The 19,633-nt window shown below is 44.3% G+C and overlaps 1 protein-coding gene across 1 annotated transcript in view; it reads left to right on the forward strand.

Annotated features, from left to right (window-relative positions):
* dcc (DCC netrin 1 receptor) overlaps positions 1–19,633 on the forward strand; it is a 1,174,821-nt gene that overhangs the window by 314,561 nt on the left and 840,627 nt on the right. Inside the window, 1 exon segment of the mRNA XM_055661435.1 lies at positions 15,814–16,134. Coding sequence (XP_055517410.1) covers positions 15,814–16,134 — 321 coding nt within the window.

Raw genomic sequence — 19,633 nt, forward strand, 5'->3', positions numbered from 1 at the left:
TGATATGTACTGCTACTGAAGTAGAAGTTGTCATTACTGTTGCTGAATAATGTGGGAAAAAGAATAATAGCAAACAATGTTGGAAACATGTTGTTTGATTTTGGTTTCCTTCATGTGCCACTGAAGCTCATTGAAAATCAAAGGTTGAGAATGAATCTCTTGTCTGACTTCCATTAATGCTAGTGGAAGAAAGCTCGTTTATACATGTATTTTAGTGCATCTAGATTATATATATGAAACGTACTATACGAGCATGTACAATCACGACATTTAAGCAGGGACTATCGCAACGTTTAAGAAACATTTAGACAAGTGTATGGATAAAACGGGTTTAGAGGGATGTACGGGTTTAGACGTATGGTACACCAGCTGCACAGCGGCTCAGAGGAAAGCGCTCCAGAGGGCCATTGACAACTCCCAGAGGATTGTCGGCTGCCCTCTCCTTACCTTGGAGGACTTGCACAGTTCCCGCTGCATCAAAAAATCCCAGAGTATTATAAAGGACATTTCCCACCCCGGACACTCTCTGTTTGAACTGTTGCCGTCAGGCAGACGGCACAGATCTACAAGGACAAGGACAAACAGACTTAGAAACAGTTTTTACCCCACTGCTATAAAGGCACTAAATGTAGCCGCCAAGGAACGCAGGGGCGATACAGACTAAGGGACTGTGGTACACTGTGAAATCGACAGAAGGCTGTAGGGTTGGGTGTTTATGCGTGCTATTTTCATGATATTTATTTAAGTTGTTTATCTTTTTTTAATATTCTACCTTGTATGTATCGTTAGCTTTTAGAAATGTTTGAATGGTGCACTGACTGGCTGACATTTTTAAATTTCGTTGTACATGGTTCATGTTACAATGACAATAAAGACGCTATTCTATTCAACACTATTTCTCGCCTAATGCAAATTTCTTTCAGTTCCTAGATCCTTTGTCCTCTAGTACATCTTAGAGATTGTTTGTGCCTTCCTTAACCAAAGTACCTGTTCAACTCTTCTGCCATTTCCTTGTTCCCCTTAATAATTTCACCAATTTCTGCTTCACCTGTTTCTGCCTTCAAGGGACCCACATTTGTCTTTACTAATCTATTTCTCTACATACCTAAATATTCTTTATTTTTATTCTTATTGTTCTAATGTAAAGCTAATTCTAATAATGCGAATGGATGACAGGTTATGGCTGATTATTAGAACTGGTAACATTTAGGTAGCAGGCATGTTTCAAGTTGCAGAGAAAGTGGTAGTGGTGATGGGTGGGGCAGAAACACTCTCTGCTGGTGAATCTCTGTGTCTGTCTGCGTCTCTGTATCTATATCTCTATCTCTAAGTAACAGGGGTCCTGTTTGCATTCCAGTTTGTGCAGGACGTCAAGGCATATTATGAAGGTAAACAGGGAAATTGATATCATGGGAAGGAATTGAGGGCTTTGAGGCCATGGCAGTATGCGCCTAACTTGTTTTGGTGATGCTAACTGTAGATCAAATTAACATCAAAAGGTGCACTGAACCATGACTTGAAACAGACCTTCGTGCATTGAATAGAGAGCATTATTTCTTATTTTTTAATCAAATAAAACAACAACAAAAAATTGCTGGAAGAACTCAGCCATTCAATCAAGAGGAAAGTGTGGAAAGATCAATAGGTTAACATCACAGATAAGGGTCCCTTCCTCAGAACTTCCAGTGTTCTGTTATTAGTTCTTGATACTTTATATACCTACAGGGTCCTTCGCTGGTTATTTGAGTGTTGCAGGCAATTTCCAATGGTCTTGAAATTGATCAGTGGGGAATGACAACAAAAAAAAAACAGTTTAGGCAGAACACAGAGGAGTGCAGCACAGAAACCAGCCTTTCGGCTGCCAATGCCGAACTCGATGCCAAGTCAGATTAATCTCTGCCTGCACATGATCCATTAATTCATCTGCCTGCACATGATCCATATCCCTGCATTCCCTGCATGCCCATGTGCCCATCTAAAAAACCTTTTGAATATCACTATTGTATTTGCCTGACACAGCACATTTAGCAGCTCATTCCGGGCAGCCACCACCGGGCAGCACCGACTTAGTCCCCCTACACATCAACGGCGAGTGTGTGGAGAGGGTCAACACCTTCCGGTTTCTCGGCGTCCATATCGCTGCTGATATCTCCTGGACAGACAACACGACAGCGGTCATCAAGAAGGCTCAGCAGCGGCTGCACTTCCTGAGGGTCCTCAGGAAGCACAACCTGGACTCTAACCTGCTGCTGACCTTCTACCGCTCGTCCATCGAGAGCCTGCTAACATACTGCATTACAGCATGGTACGGCAGCTGCACCATGGCAGACAGGGAGAGGCTTCAGAGGGTAACTAGGACAGCGCAGAAGATCATTGGTTGCCCTCTCCCCTCCCTGATGGATATCTACTCCTCCCGCTGCCTTAGCAGGGCAAAGAAGATCATCAAAGACAGCTCCCATCCTGCGTTTGGACTGTTCGACCTGCTGCCCTCTGGAAGGCGCTATAGGTGCATCAAATCCAGGACAAATAGACTCAGAAATAGTTGCTTTCCGAAAATTATAACTACTCTTAATTCAAATTCACACATGCACTGACTTCACAGCCCCAACACCCGGACTTCCATCTGTATATATGTATATAGCGCCGCAGAATTGTGCACCTACCCCCCCCCCCCCCCCCCCCCCCCCCCCCCCCCCCCCCCCCCCCCCCCCCCCCCCCCCCCTCCCTTCTCCCTTCTGTTTTTTGTTTTTCTGTTTCTTGTTTTTTGTACTAAATTATATGTATGCACTGAGTACGAGCAGCTTTCAATTTCACTGTACATGTATAGTGACAATAAATGGCATATCATATCATATCTCTGTATAAAAAATAAACTTGTTCTGCACATAATCTTTAAACGTTCCCCCTCTGACCATAAAGCTATGCCCTCGAGTCTTTGAGTTTGACCACCCAGGTCAAACGGTTCTGCCTATCTAGCCTATCTATGCCTCTCATAGTTTTACACACTTCAATCAGGTCCCCCCCCCCAGTCTCCGATGTTCCGAAGAAAACAATTCAAGTTTCGTCCAAACTCTCCCTATAGGTAACACCCTCGGGTGAACTGCTTCAGCACCCAAGACATTTTGCAAGTTTTTGTAATGCCAGTCATTTTGCAAGTTTTGTTCAGATAATCGTAGTAACTACCTAGTGCCACAGGTGAGACAAGAGGTTGCAGATGTTGGAATCTGGGGCAACAAACAATATGCTGCAGGAACACAGTGGACTGAGCAGCATCTGCAGGAGAAAGTGGACCGTCGATCGATATGTCAGGTCAGGACCCTCATTTGGACTGAGAGGTGAAGGGTCTCGACCCAGAATATCGACTGAATGTCCATTTCCCTCCACAGATGCTGCTCGACCTCCTGAGTTACTCCAGCAGAATGCTTGTTGTACCGCCAATGAGTTCTTCTAGTTATGTGATGAGACTGGACCAACTGTAATGAATAATTTGGTGCAGAGCAGATACAATGAAGTGAAGATTTGGTAGCGATTTTCTGTTTTTGATTTTGAATGAAGAAGGAGAATACTTTTTCCATGCTAGAGAGTTCAATGACCCAAAGGACACGGATGTACGATGGTCAGTAAATAAACCAGAGGAAGCATGAACATTAATTAAACATGAGGCTGTATGAACAGTGAATAAACCAGAGGCAGGCTGAACTGCATCAAAGACTGATGGCAACAGGTTCAATAGTAATTTTCAAAAAGGGAGCTTAATAAATAATTGAAAGGAGAAAATATTACTGAACTCTAGGGAAAGAGCTGAGTAGTGGGACTCATTAACCAGTTCTTTCAAAGAGCTGGAGAACACTCAAGGGGCTGAATGGCCTCATTCTCTTCCATCAGATTCTATGATTTTGTAAACCATTTAATTTGTTTGTTTAAACTTTCTTTTCTCTTCTATTTATGTGTATTTTATCTTGTGAGGAAACATAGAAACATAGAAACATAGAAATTAGGTGCAGGAGTAGGTCATTCGGCCCTTCGAGCCTGCACCGCCATTCAATATGATCATGGCTGATCATCCAACTCAGTATCCCGTACCTGCCTTCTCTCCATACCTCCTGATCCCTTTAGCCACAAGGGCCACATCTAACTCCCTCTTAAATATAGCCAATGAACTGGCCTCAACTACCTTCTGTGGCAGAGAATTCCAGAGATTCACCACTCTCTGTGTGTGAAAAATGTTTTTTCTCATCTCGGTCCTAAAAGATTTTCCCCCTTATCCTTAAACTGTGACCCCTTGTTCTGGACTTCCCCAACATCGGGAATCTTCCTGCATCTAGCCTGTCCAACCCCTTAAGAATTTTGGAAGATTGTCAAAGGAAGGTTTTTGACACGTGATCCTTATTCTTCAATCCTCCAAGGCAACCTTTCGTTCATTTCCTTTTAAACAAATTGGTTGCTGGTTTTGCGCGTGTGAAAAGTCAAAGGTCAAGGATTGCTTTGAAGTAAATTCCTGCCGTGGGAAGCTTCATCACAAACCAAGATTATTATTGCCTGCTATTTCATTTAAGCTGCTATTTGTGTTTTAAAAGCCGTTAATTCTTTTTTGTCTGGTCTTATCGCCAGATGTCAATTGATGCATCTGATTCATTTCATTTATTTTCACCTAGTTCCACCTGCCCATGTTTTCCATTAAACGTGCCAATGCATAGTGTCAACAATTTGCAGGATTTAGTGAAAATGTTCTGATGTGAGGGCTAAAATGTGTCAGCCAGACTACTGAGGTGATGTTGTGGAGGAGCAATATAATTGTGATGTATGAGAATTGGACGTTGCCCGATTTTCCACACGAGTGCATTTGCAACAAAAAAAAAAGTGACAACTTGCTAATGGATTGTGGAGGGATATCTCGGGTGCTTTGCAAATAATGCAACGTTAGGATTTGGATTATGTTACATTGCGGTAATGCAAGATGATGTGAGACATCCTCTGGCCTTAACAATGTTGCAGGTTTGAATCCATTTTATCAGCTACAGATGGGTTTCAGATGGGTTAAAGCAATGATTAGCCTTAAACAGACTGAGCAAACTAGCTGCACTGAATCCAGAATGATTAAGGGTATAATGTTTGTACATTGTAAAGGAGATGTGCGGGGCATTGCTTTTTACACAGAGGGTGGTGAGTGCCTGGAACTCGCTGCTGGGAATGATGTTGGAGGCAGATACAATAGGGGGGTTGCACGGAAGGTCACTGGGTCATAGGGCTCGACGCAAGGAGCTGCTAAATCCAACTGGAAGACATCCGTCACTTCCGGTACATGTTATTAATGCTAGAAACGCGTACTTTCCTACCTGTTAAAAACCGCCAAAATGTTGAATTTTTGCGCTGAAAAAAATTGTGGGAGTCGGGGTAAGTGTGAGAGACATGTACCCAACTTTAGAATTCCAAAAGTGAAGCGAAATGAAGGTATAGAGAAGTGAGAACCGAAGGGACTACAGCAGCTAAAGTGCTTGGTAAACATTGAAAATATTGGGAATTATCGCGTTTGCTCACTGCATTTCATCAACAGTAAGGCATTATTTGTGTTTTTTCTTGATTCCTTTGGTATCTAAAAATTCTCAGAAGTGATAAATCTGGCTGTAATTTTTTCTTCAGATGCGTTTTCATTTTGTATATAAAAACCCACGAGAACCATGGGCGATTTAAAACATTTACAGCCAGATTTATCACTTCTGAAACTTTTTAGATGCCAAAGGAATCAAGAAAAAAACACAAATAATGCCTTACTTGATGAAATGCAGTGAGCAAACGGCCAATGTTCGCCAAGCACTCTGGCTGTTGTTGTCCCCTTCAGCTCTCGTTTCTATCTACCGTCATTTCTCCTCACTTTTGGAATTCTGAAGAATGCTAAATGTCTCTCACGCTTATCCCGATTTCCATAATTATTTACAGTGCAAAAATCGACAATTTCAGCGGGTTTTAACGGGCCCGCTACGCTGGAAACAATGGTAGGTGCCTACTTGCAGTACATCGCGTGTAATCCATTTGGAGTAGCGTAGCAACAGTACGGGTCATGGGTCGTGACCCGACTGCCGTGAAACCTCCCTATAGAGGCATTTGGAGAGACTTTTGGATAGGCCAAAGGATATGCTGGGAATGGAGGGATGTGGATTATGTGCAGGCAGGTAAGCGTTGGGTCTTGGCATTATGTTCAGCAAAGACTGTGAGCTGAAGGGCCTGATCTTGTGCTGTACTGTTCTCTGTTCTACATTCTACCTATTGCATCGGTCACAAATTTGGAACAATCAATGAAGATAAAACCACCAGTGATTCAAGTTGTTGCTTTTGTGGGCCTGTCTCACGATGGAGGGAAGTAATATATTTTAGGGTTAATGTAGAGCATATATATCTTTTTATCGATCAGGATAAACTAATCATGAAATTGTTGATAATCTCGGGATATATTGGATCACAAGTCATAATAGGCTGAGGATCAAGTATCGATAAACTAAATAAGTACTTGATGGTGGCACAGACATAGGTGGACCTAAGGATCAGTTTCAGTACTGTAGGACACTATGAATAGAAAAATACCTAGATCTCTTCATTTCAATTTCTGGCACTTGTCCACATCATTGTAGATTGCAACACTTCAGACCACAGCCAAGTACCTTTCAAATTTGATAACAATCTCCAGCTGCCTGATACTTTCAATGATTTCCAGTGCTGCCCCACCCCCAACATTTCCCTTGAATTCCTCACTGTAGTCATAGAGCTACCTAGCACAGAAACAGGCCCCATGGCCCAACTTGTCCACACTGACAAATAGTTTAACTGAGCTAGTCCCACCTGCCTGCACCTGGTCATATCACTCTCCTATTGATTAAGTATTCAAGAGACGTTTCAAATCGCAAGTCAAATCCAGTTTATTGGCATATGCACAAATATGGTGAGGTACATTGATTCCTAACATGGCATCATGTAGCATACATGCTTGGTCATTCAGACAGAGAGTAATGGAAGACACAAAACTCAGCGGGCCAAGCAGCATCTCTGGAGAAAAGATAGGTTTAGAGGTGGGACCCATCTTCCCTCACCTATCCTTTTCCCCAGAGATGCTGCCTGACCTATTGAGTTATTCCAGCACTTTGTGTTGATCTTTGTTGTAAACCTGCATCTGCAGTTTTTCGTTTCTACAGGGATTACCGGAAAACTGTTCTCTTAAAAATGTATCAATTTACACAGGAAAATGGGACTAGCTTAGATGGTCAGGTTGGATGAATTGGACTGAAGGGCCTGTTTCCATGCTGTATGATTATGACACTTCTGGAAGCACAGGCAACAAATCCTGAAATGTGGGGAATTCTTCCCAGTTAAATATGTGTTCTTATATATGTCGAATGTTTAAGTCAATGTTCTGAAAAAGATCTAAATTCTCTAATTTACTAATCTTCCAGAAAGGTGAATTACTGAATCAATAGAATTTTAGATGGGCACCAACGATGATCCCTTGCAAACATGCGAGCCACTTACATTCTTCCCCTCTTAGGCAGTTCCTTGCAATTGAGAAAGACTTGCATCTACATTGGTTTTATGAATTCCTGAGGTGTCCAACGTAGGGTTGTCCTGCAAATGGCCAGGCACTTTGTGAGGTGGGTATACTCACTCTGCCACATTTACGTGGGGCTTGGGCAAAGTCTTGAAGGCCTTGAGGTTTTCAATACCATTCTTGCTGCTTCTTCTAAGAGCTTTGACCCAACATAGGGCACAAACTCATAGTGCTGAGATTGAGTGCGCCTACCTACTAGGTTAGCTGGGCATGTACATGTTAATTCCTTTATAGTCACGAGAACAAAGTATTTCTTCCCCATATAACACAGGTAAATGCACATCATTGTACATTTACTTAGCAAATGGTTTTCTAAATTCATTCAATGAATTCCTAAACTCATTGAATGCTCAACTATGCAAATAGGATTTACTGCTACAAGGATTTTTCCTTGAAAATATGAGCAGCCTAATTGATCCCCTGTGGTGTACAGTATGTTTTTAAGTTGCTTCCAACTTACTGTTAGGTTGGGAGTTCTGCAAATCGGCCCAGCACTGGTGAAGGAATGGCAATGTATTTCCATATCATTGCCATTTCTGAATTGGAGGAGAATTTGCAGGTGAAGTTGTTACCATGCAACTGATGCTTTAGCCCATAGTCTACAGTTCATCACTTATTTATTGTCCATCATTTGGGTGATGTTGCTGAAAACTCCTTGTTGTGCCAACTTTCTGTACAGATGGCACATTCTGCAACCATGCTCTGCAAGTGATGGAAATGAAGAACATTTAACATTGAGAAGATTGTGCCAAAAAAACAGGCTATTTTGTGCACAGTTGCCCTTGTTGTGCAAGCTGTGTAAAATATTTGACCAGACTCCTACAAGTTTCTGTAGACAGTGTAAAGATATTGTTGAGGTAGAAGGTAGACCAGATCTGGTCCCAGTAAGTTTCTGGTGAAGACTCTTGCAAAGATTGATAAAGTACTGCAGCAACCTCATCTACTGCATCCGCTGTGCCAGGTGCCAACTGCTCTACATCGGCGAGACCAAGCTCAGGCTCAGCGATCACTTCACCCAACACCTCCGTTCAGTTCGTATTAACCAACCCGATCTCCCAGTTGCTCAGCACTTCAACTCCCCCTCCCATTCCCAATCTGATCTTTCTGTCCTGGGCCTCCTCCATTGCCAGAGTGAGGTCCAGCGCAAATTGGAGCGCGTATTTCACTTAGGTAGTTTACACCCCAGTGGTATGAACATTTACTTCTCTAAACTTAGATGGCCCTTGCTTTCTCCCTCCATCCCCTCCCACTTCCAAGCTCTCCCATAAAGGCTAGTGTCTCCGCCTCTTCCTTTCTTTTTTCCTGCCCCCCCCGACAACATTCTGAAGAAGGGTCTCGACCCGAAATGTCGCCCTTTCCTTCTCTTCATAGATGCTGCTTCATCCACTGAGTTTCTTCACTTTTTTTTTGTCTACCAATAACTCAACTGGTCAGGCTGGAACTATAAGAAACAGTTAGATAGGTACATGGGTAGGACAGGCTTGGAGGGATATGGACCAAATGCAAGCAGGTGGGACTAGTGTAGCTGGGATATTGTTGGCCGGTGTGGGCGACTTGGTTGAATGACCCTTTTCCACACTGTATCACTCTTTGATTCTATCTCTGGAGAACATGAATAGATGAGGATTCTGGTTGGAACCCTTCTTCAGGTTGATTGCGGTGGTGGGGGGGGGAGAGAAAGCTGGAAGTGAGGTGGATTTGGGACTCAGTTTGGCAAGTGAGTGGTGGATACAGGTGAGGGAGGCTTTTGGTTGGTAGGTATTGGGCAAAGTCTAGAGTTGAGAAGATAAACATTGTGAGATAACCATATAACCATATAACAATTACAGCACGGAAACAGGCCATCTCGACCCTTCTAGTCCGTGCCGAACACATAATCTCCCCTAGTCCCATATACCTGCGCTCAGACCATAACCCTCCATTCCCTTCCCATCCCCATATAACTATCCAATTTATTTTTAAATGATAAAAACGAACCTGCCTCCACCACCTTCACTGGAAGCTCATTCCACACAGCCACCACTCTCTGAGTAAAGAAGTTCCCCCTCGTGTTACCCCTAAACTTCAGTCCCTTAATTCTCAAGTCATGTCCCCTTGTTTGAATCTTCCCTACTCTCAGTGGGAAAAGCTTTTCCACGTCAACTCTGTCTATCCCTCTTATCATTTAAAAACCTCTATCAAGTCCCCCCTTAACGTTCTGCGCTCCAAAGAATAAAGCCCAACTTGTTCAACCTTTCTCTGTAACTTAGTTGCTGAAACCCAGGCAACATTCTAGTATAAGGATAGAAGAGGCGTGAAATGCGAAGCCAGAGGAAAGAATATAGGTGGAAGGGCAAAGGGAGAAATGGGTGCCCATCTAGGTGTGGCACTAGGAAGAGAGGGGGAAAGAGGGTTTGTAGGTTAGTTACTGAAAATTGAGGAATTCGATGTTCATGCCTTTGGGTTGGAAGCTACAGCAAAGACAATTGAAGATAGATGTAAAATGTTGGAGTAACTCAGGTTGCATCTGAATGAATGAATGAATCTCTTTATTGTCATTGCACATGGTACAACGAAATTTAAAAGTCAATCCCACGGTGCGATTCACAAGAGCAATTTTAAATATATAAGAAAAGGTAAAAATATATACATATAAAAAAAAATTACAGATAAATAACAATAGCAGCTGAGGTAGAACCATTCAGTTGAATGTGAGTGTTATTTCTTATTTTGCATTGTTAAGTTCACGTATGGCTATGGGGTAGAAGCTGTCTCTGAGTCTGTTTGTGCGAGTTTTGAAAGACCTGTACCGTCTGCCAGAGGGCAGCAGGTGGAACAGGTTGTGTCCAGGGTGGGAAGGGTCCTTCAGGATGTTGGCTGTCCTGTCAAGGCAGCGAGAGCTGAAGATGTCCTTCAGGGAGGGCAGTGGGCAGCCAGTGATTTTTTGTGCGGTGTTGATGACCCTTTGAAGGGCTCTCCTGTCCGCTGCAGAGCAGCTGGCATACCATGTGGTTATACAGTACGCCAGCACACTCTCGATGGAGCAGCGGTAGAACGACACCAGCAGCTTCTCCTCCAGGTTGTTTTTCCTGAGGATCCTCAGAAAGTAGAGTCGCTGCTGGGCCTTCTTGACTGCTGTGGTGGTGTTTGTAGTCCAGGAGAGATCCTCCGTAATTTGTGTGCCCAGGAATCTGAAGTCTGAGACCCTTTCCACACAGTCCCCATTGATGAATAGGGGTTTGGGGGCTGCACTGTTCTTACGGAAGTCTATGATAATTTCCTTTGTTTTTGTGGTGTTTAGGATGAGGTTGTTGTCTGAACACCACGCTGCCAGTCTTTGGACTTCCTCCCTGTAGGCTGTCTCATCTCCTCCTGAGATACGTCCAACCACAGTCGTGTCGTCCGCAAACTTGACGATGGTGTTGGTGGAGTGGGCGGGGGCACAATCGTGGGTGTAGAGGGCGTAGAGGAGGGGGCTCAACACACAGCCCTGTGGGGAGCCGGTGCTGAGTGTGATGGGGGTGGAGAGGTGATGGCCCAGTCTGACGGTCTGGGGGCGGTTAGACAGAAAGTCCTTGATCCAGAGGCAGATGGGTTGGGAGAGTCCTAAATCCATGAGTTTGGTGACCAGTCTGCTGGGGATGATGGTATTGAAGGCGGAGCTAAAGTCAATGAAAAGCATCCTCACATAGCTCCCCTGGTGTTCGAGGTGGGTCAGTGCAGTGTGAAGAGCAGTGGCGATGGCATCCTCAGTGGACCTATTTGCTCTGTAGGCAAACTGGTGTGGATCGAAGGTGGGCGAGAGGCTGGCTTTGATGTGCTGCTGGACCAGGCTCTCGAAACACTTCATGATGACTGGTGTGAGAGCGACCGGTCGGTAGTGGTTAAGGCCGCTGATACCAGGCTTTTTTGGTAGTGGGATGATTGTGGCAGACGTCAGGCACGGTGGGATGATGGATTTGGACAGGGACAGGTTGAAGATTTTCGTGAAGACCTCGGAGAGCTGATCTGCACATTCCTTCAGAACCCTTCCTGTCACGCCATCCGGGCCGACAGCCTTCCTCGGGTTCACCGCCCTGAGCACCCGCCTCACTTCATGCTCCTGCACAGTGAGGGTGTAGTTGTTGTTGTTAGGGGCTGGTGGGAGAATGGTGACGAGCTCTTCTGGTTCTGCCTCGAAGCGAGCAAAGAAGCAGTTCAGCTCCTCTGCCAGTGAGGCGTCACCGTTGGCCGTCGTGCTGTTGCTGGGCTTGTAGTTGGTGATGTGCTGGATGCCCTGCCACACCCGCCGTGGATCGTTGTTGTTAAAGTGGTCCTCTATCTTCCTCTTGTGGGCCGCTTTGGCATCCCTGATGCCTTTCTTCAGGTTGGCTCTAGCAGCGCTGTACAGGGCTCTGTCGCCAGACCTGAAGGCGGTGTTGCGGTCGCTGAGGAGAGTTTGGACCTCTTTTGTCATCCACGGCTTCTGGTTGGGGTACACCCGGATGAGTTTGTCAACGGTGACATTGTCAACACAGTTCTGGATGTAAAAGAGTACCGTGGATGTGTACTCCTCCAAGTCCTGATTTCCAAAAATGTCCCAGTTTGTCCTTTCAAAGCAGTCCTGTAGCTGTGAGGAAGCTCCTTCAGGCCAAGTTTTAACAGTCCTGGTGGTGGGTTGAGCTTTTCTCCTGAGGGGGGTGTATGCTGGTGATAAGTGAATGGATAGGTGATCCGACTGGCCTAAGTGTGGTAGTGGTGTGGCTCTAAACCCCTTCTTGATGTTTGAGTAGGCCTTGTCTAATGTATTTTCTCCCTTGGTTGCACATTTGATGTGTTGTTCAAACTTGGGGAGAACTGATTTTAAGTCTGCGTGATTGAAATCACCAGCTATGATATGGGCTGCTTTGGGGTAGGTGTTCTCTTGTTTGCTGATAGCGCTATGGAGGCTAGGCCTAGGGCTATGCTAGCATTAGCACCCGGTGGGATATACACAGCTGTAACTATGACCACGGTAAACTCACGTGGAAGGTAGAAAGGCCTGCATCTAACTATCAGGTATTCCAAATCAGCAGAACAGTGTCTGTCTATGATTGTGGTATTTGTGCACCAGTTGTTGTGAATGTAGATGCATAACCCCCCTCCTTTGCTCTTACCGGAGTCTTTGTTTCTATCCCAGCGAAATGCTGTGCGGCCTGCTAGCTCAATGGCTCCGTCCGGTACAAGTGCGTGTAGCCACGTCTCTGTTATTAGCAGAATGCAACTGTCCGCGATGAATTTGTTTGCGGCGACCTGTAGTCTTAGTTCGTCCATTTTGTTGGTGATAGATCTGGCGTTGGTGAGAATGATGCTGGGTAGCGGTGGTTTATGTGGTTGTTGCCTTAGCCTAGCGAGTAGTCCGGACCGGCGACCACGCTTTTGCTTCCTGTGCCTCCTCCGTCTCCGGCGTTTGCTGGGGCCGACAACAATCCACGGAGAGCCCGGTGTCCTGGCTATCTCCTCCGGTATGTTGCGTGAATGCAGAAAAACACACTTAACTGCCTGTTTACACTGTAATCCGATAATCAGAAGATCCTGTCGGCTGAAGGTGAGATTTGCACGACAAAACGTAACATTGTCAAACAGACATACAAACAAAAACACACAAAAAAAGCACCGAAAGGGAGAGCTTTGAGCCGCTGCGACTGTGCGCGCCGCCATCTTGGATCAATGTTCATCTCTGGAGATCTAAGTCAGAAGAAGGGTTTTGACCCGAAATGTCACCCATTCCTTCTCTCCAGAGGTGCTGCCTATCCCGCTGAGTTACTCCAGCATTTTGTGTCTATCTTCGGTTTAAACCGGCATGTGCAGTTCATTCCAACACCAAAGACAATTGGTTGGATTTTCTCTTGTGGAAAAGTGTAAAGTATGAATTTTCACACTGTGGGATTCATCATTGTGGGTGGGATTTGTTTGTCGAACTGAACAATGAGCATACTAACTTCTAAGCTTATGGTGGGCCTGCAGGGTGATTGATGAAACAGCTGATAGCTGGGCTTTGGATAATGCCCTGAAGGACACCTGCAGCAATGTCCCGAGACTGAGATGACTTTGTAACAGATATAACTAGCTATCACAGAGCTTCTCCCTTGCTTCTGACTGAGATTCCTCGACCTATTAGTGTAGAGGTGTTTAGTCAAAAGGTCATAACATAGAAATTAGGTGCAGGAGTAGGCCATTCGGCCCTTCGAGCCTGCACCGCCATTCAATATGATCATGGCTGATCATCCAACTCAGTATCCCGTACCTGCCTTCTCTCCATACCCTCTGATCCCCTAAGCCACAAGGGCCACATCTAACTCCCTCTTAAATATAGCCAATGAACTGGCCTCGACTACCCTCTGCGGCATAAGAAATAGGAGTCGAATTAGGCCACTTGCCCTATCAAAGTCTACTCCACCATTCAATCGTGGCTGTCAATCTATCTCTCCCTCCTAACCCCATTTTTCTGTCTTCTCTACATAACCTCTGCCACCTGTACTAATCAAGAATCTATCTATCTCTGCCTTAAAAATATCCACTGACTTTGCCTCCACAGCTTTCTGTGGCAAAGAATTCTACAGGTTCACCACCCTCTGACTAAAGAAATCTCACCTCATCTCCATAATATAAGAACATCCTTTAATTCTGAATCTATGACCTCTGGTCCTAGACTCTCCCACTGGTAGAAGCATCCTCTCCACATCCACTCTTTATTCTTCGTTAAAATGCTCCGTCTTTCACTTGCCATTAATTTTGGAGTTCTGGAACAGAATAAAGTGCGGATTCCAGGCTTTTCAGTCGCCTGGTTTAATACTACGGGACAAGCAAAACTATGCCTTCTTTCCGCATTCAGAACAGCCTATTGGAGTTGACACGTTGAGATTGACATGCTGAGTTGACACATTGAGCTTGTTGACCCTGTAGTTTTCCCAATTAATCGAGCCGATCACTATGACATTCTTCTTTCTGTACATTGTTATTGTAGCTCCATGGTATTGCCGTACATATTCTTCACTATTTCTGCAGGTAAATAAATATTACCAGATAACAAAGGAAGGAAAGGAGATAAAATCATAACATTTGCAAGCTATTCACTACCTGTAAACTTTTTATTACAGGTCCACCACCAATTTTCCAGCAACTGGTGGACCGGCCCCAACCCTGTAATCTGGGCAAAATCCCCCTGCAGATGTCCCCTCGGGGGAGGCGGCTGATCTCAACATCATTGGGACTTCCGCACCGATCGGCAGGTTGAATTTGGCCCCCCCCCCCGAGGCCGGAGTTCTGGAACTCTGACCCAGCTGGAGCCAGCAGATCAGTTCCCATATCCGACTTCCGTGGCCGTCTTAAGTCTGCGACCTCAGCTGGTCCGGCAAAACGGATAATCCAGAAAGCATGTTGGAAGGAACTGCAGATGCTGGCTTATATCGAAGATGGATGCAAAATGCTGGAGTAACACAGCGGGACAGGCTGCATCGGTGGAGAGAAGGAATAGGTGACGTTTCGGGTCACGAACCTTCAGTCAGAGGAAGGGTTTTGACCCGAAACATCAGCCATTCCTTCTATCCAGAGATGCTGCCTGTCCCACTGAGTTACTCAAGCATTTTGTGTCTATCTATCTTTAATGCAGAAAGGCTCTGGAACCAATGGTGCCAGAAAATAAGTGGTGGATCTGTTTTGTTTTTTTCACCCGGGTCACCCGGCGTGGCTTTAATGGCCGTGGGACAATCGCAATCGGCAGCCGGTGATTTGGCTTTGACTTTGACTCTGACATCGGGGGGGGGGAGAGTGCAGTGGAGAGATAAGTTTATTTGGCCTTCCATCACAGCAATGTGATGGATGTTTATGTAAATTATGTTGTGTCTTTGGTCTATTTGTTTGTAATGTATGGCTGCAGAAATGGCATTTCGTTTGGACCTCAAGGGGTCCAAATGACAATTAAATGTATCTTGTATCTTGTATCTTGCATCTTGTAAATGGTTAATGATACATACATAGTTCTGAGATCATTTGTCAATCCGTAGAACCTCTTGTTTGTAAATTTGAATCTAACCATGTCTGGATTCCCAAGTAGCCTCATGAGGCTGTGGTATTAGACTTCACTTGATAAATGGTGCTCATGTTGGGCAGATTTAACTATATATGAGTTTCACAGAACCAGTTATAATTTTACTGCAGCAAAGTTCAAATCAGTAAATTGCGCCACTTTTAATCCACATCTTGGTTCCTTTTCATTTCAGGCTCACAGATCAAAAGGTTCATCTCACTCAGATTTGTTTCTGAACCTTCGGACACTGTAACTGTGCGTGGTGGCTCATTCCTCCTGAACTGCTCGGCAACGGCAGACCAGGGCCCGGTGAATATTGGCTGGAGAAAGGACGGAGTCTTCTTAAACCCGGCAATGGATGAGAGGAGGCAGCTGATGCCCGACGGCTCCCTCATGGTACAGAATGTGATCCACACAAGGCACCATCGCCCCGATGAAGGACTGTACCAGTGCGAGGCGTCAGTGCTTGGAGACGGCTCGATAGTGAGCAGGACAGCTCGGTTAACTGTGGCAAGTAAGCAAAGCCAAACCTAACCATCAGACGGATTGTGTCAAGTCTTGTTTTCTTGTTTACCTCTTCTCCTATATATTGTTTCCAGCTAATATTATTAGTTTTATTTATAGCATATTCTGCGTGGTGATTTCCATCTGTCGAGCTTCATAAAATATGACATCCACATTGACTGGCAATTGCTTTGGTTGTTTGGTTCGGGTGACTATTCTGAAGAAAATATTAGCAAATGATCTCCCAGTTCCATGCTTTTTCTCTTATCTCTGATACAGTATTGGTACAGATACAAATAGAGCAGGCTCATTTGCTGGCACCGTAAACATGACAAAATATGACAGGAAATGCACGGATATTCCAAAAGTGGCGCGATTCTTCCAAAGAATATTTTGGATTTACACGCTGCATTTTGTATTCGAGTCAGTAAATCAGAGAGTAGTTCTCAATGTCAGCCTGTACAGCTGCAGGCAAGGAAAACTAATAATCAGCTAATAGAATCAAGTTAACTGGCACATTTATGTGTTTGATCAGAGACGTCAACGATTTGCAAATACAAAAAGGCAATGTATCCACAGGAATTCTCTTCAACTCTTGCCTTTTATTTGAAAGAAAATCCTCTTGAATATTGCAGTATCGCATCACGTTCCTATTCTTTTTTTCACCCGTGCCTGATTTGGACTTCAGGGATTGCTACTCATTTTCACAGCAAACTCGCAGGCACCATTTTGAATCAAATGCAAAAAGACATATCGACTGGAAAGCAGCAATTTGTTGATATTAATTAATTAGATGAACTAAAGTGGTAGAAGTTTCATGTCTGTTAAGTAACCAGGCAGGTGTATCATCGTACTTACCTTGCTCCGACTTGTTAGATTAAATTGAAACCACCACTTATTTCAGCACTTGGACTCACTGCCATCAGTAAAGGCGCGCGCGATTGCCTTTCAACAATGGTAAAGCTGGATATCATCTTTCCAATTCTTCTCGTCCATGAACAGAAACAGCTAACGTGAGAGTGCCGGCTCAAACGCCCCAGCAATACGCTGTTAATTCGCTACAGAAAATGCACACAGTAGTCAATACACAGTGTACAGTCTGAAGAAGGGTCTCGACCCGAAACGTCACCCATTCCTTCTATCCAGAGATGCTGCCTGACTGACCCGCTGAGTTACTCCAGCATTTTGTATATATGCACATTGTACAAACATTAGTTATAAAGTGTAAGAAGGTTGTCACATTTTATAGGATATCTGCAGAATAGTTTGGGCCCAGCTGAAATAATGCCAACAAAATATGTTTGAGCGCATCATGGACTTCAGTAAAGCATTAGACACAATCCATTATGGCAGGTTGATCCATAAAATTAAAGCACATTGGATCCACGAATGAATGGTTAAAATCGAAATTGGCATTGCCATAGAAGGTAGTGGCGGAGGGATGTTATTCTGACTCGAGGTCTGTGATCAGTAGTGTTCTGCAGGATCAATACAGTAGCATCTGTGGTTTGTGATTGAAATGAATTGGATGAAAATGTAGGTGTGCTAATTAGTACGTTTGCAGACAACACAGAAATTGGTGGAGTTGTGGATAGCGAGGAATGTTCTCAAGGGATACAGCAGGATATTGATCAGTTGAATGGCAGGTAGAATTTAATCTGGGCAATTTAATGGTTGCACTTTGGAAGGTCAAATGTAAGAGGGATGTATACAGTAAATAGCAAAACTCTGAGCAATATTGATGTACAGAGGGATCTTGGTATATAGGTTCTTAGCTCTCCGAAAGGCATCGCAATGCAAATGGGCAGGGTAGTAAAGAAAGGGTACGACCTGCTTATGACATCACCCTTTGTTAGGGTATTGAGAATAAACATTGGGGAGTCATGCTGCATCTTTATAAAATGTCAGCTAGGCCACCTTTGGAGTGCTGGGTGCAGTTCTCAGTACCAGGAAGGATGTGGAGGCTTTGGTGAAGGTGCAGGTTCACCAGCATGCTGCCTGGTTTGGAGTTTGTTAGCTTTACAGAGAAGTTGGTTACAATTGGATTGTTTTCTCTGGAGCATCGGAGGCTGAGGGATGTCCTGATAAAAGTATATACAATTATGAGAGGGTTAGGATAGAGTTTTTTCCCCAGTGGAGAAATATAAAATATCAGAGGGCATGGGTTTCAGGTGAAGTGGGAAAATATAGAGGAGGTTTACAAGCCAAATGTTTTACACAGCGAGTGGTACATGCTTAGAAAGTCCTGCAGGCAGGTGATGGAAGCAGATATGAAAGCAACAGTTAAGAGGCATTGAGACATTCATATGAACAGCCAGTTAATGGAGGGATATGGATCATGTGCAGGCAAATGGGATTAGTTAAAATTGGCATCACAGTTGGTATAAATATCGTGGGCCAAAGAGCCTGTTCCAGTCCTCAACAATTTTATGTTCTATAAAAAAGGAGCAAAATGTTTGTTTTCAAAGAGGAACATTGATCCCTGTGAATTGATCCCTGTGCTAAGGTGAATTTACTGTGACTTGTACTGTGCTGTGCCAACTGCACAACTTTCTTGTTGCTTTGTGATGGAAATGTTGCCTGCAAAAGAAAGAGGACATAGAACATAGAACAGTACAGCATGGAACAGGCCCCATGGCCCACCATGCCCGCATTGAGAATAAAGTCATGTTAAACTAACCACCGCCGCCGGAAAAAAAAACTAATGTCATTCAATTTTTTGCATATAATTGTGCCTGTCTATAAGCTTCTAAAATGCTACTATTGCATCTGCCTCCACCGCCAACACGTATAGAAAAGAACTGCAGATGCTGGTTTAAATCGATGGTAGACATAAAATGCTGGAGTAACACAGCGGGACACAGTTCAATTCAACTTTAATGTCATCGCACAAAATACAAGTATCAGTACAACGAAATGCAGTTTTGCGTCAGTCCGTAGTAGTTGTACATAAAGAGAAAAAACAAGAGAAAAATAGAAAGAGAGAAGATACAGAATAATCAGGAAATACAGAATGATTAAACAAAGGGGGACGGAGGGACCAGAGAGTCTATCGTCGGGACTCCGAGTTCAGCAGTGTGATTGTGTTGTTATAGAAGCTTTTCCTCATCCTGCTGGTACGTGACCTGAGGCTCCTGTACCGCCTCCCTGATGGGAGGAGGGCAAACAGTCCATGGTTGGGGTGTGAGGGGTCTTTGATGATCTTCCCAGCCCGTCTCCTTCCACACCTAAAAAAAAATCCTTAAATAGAATCCCAAATTTCCTGGAATTTGATGGTTTTTCCTGAAAATTTCAAAATTGCTTGCTGCGTGCTATTTGGTGTTGGGTTTTTTTCGCGGGCACACATTAACAACATGAAGAAGAACAAGGCAAAACAGATCTATGTAACTACACCGTATCTGCCTGCTTCTGTTACTCCAGCATTTTATGTGTCCACCACCACCACCCCTGTTAGTGTGGTCCAGGTACCCACTACTCTCTGTGTACAAAAACATGTCCTGCACATTTCC

This window comes from Leucoraja erinacea, chromosome 1 (assembly GCF_028641065.1).
Source record: "Leucoraja erinacea ecotype New England chromosome 1, Leri_hhj_1, whole genome shotgun sequence".
NCBI classification, from domain to species: domain Eukaryota; kingdom Metazoa; phylum Chordata; class Chondrichthyes; order Rajiformes; family Rajidae; genus Leucoraja; species Leucoraja erinaceus.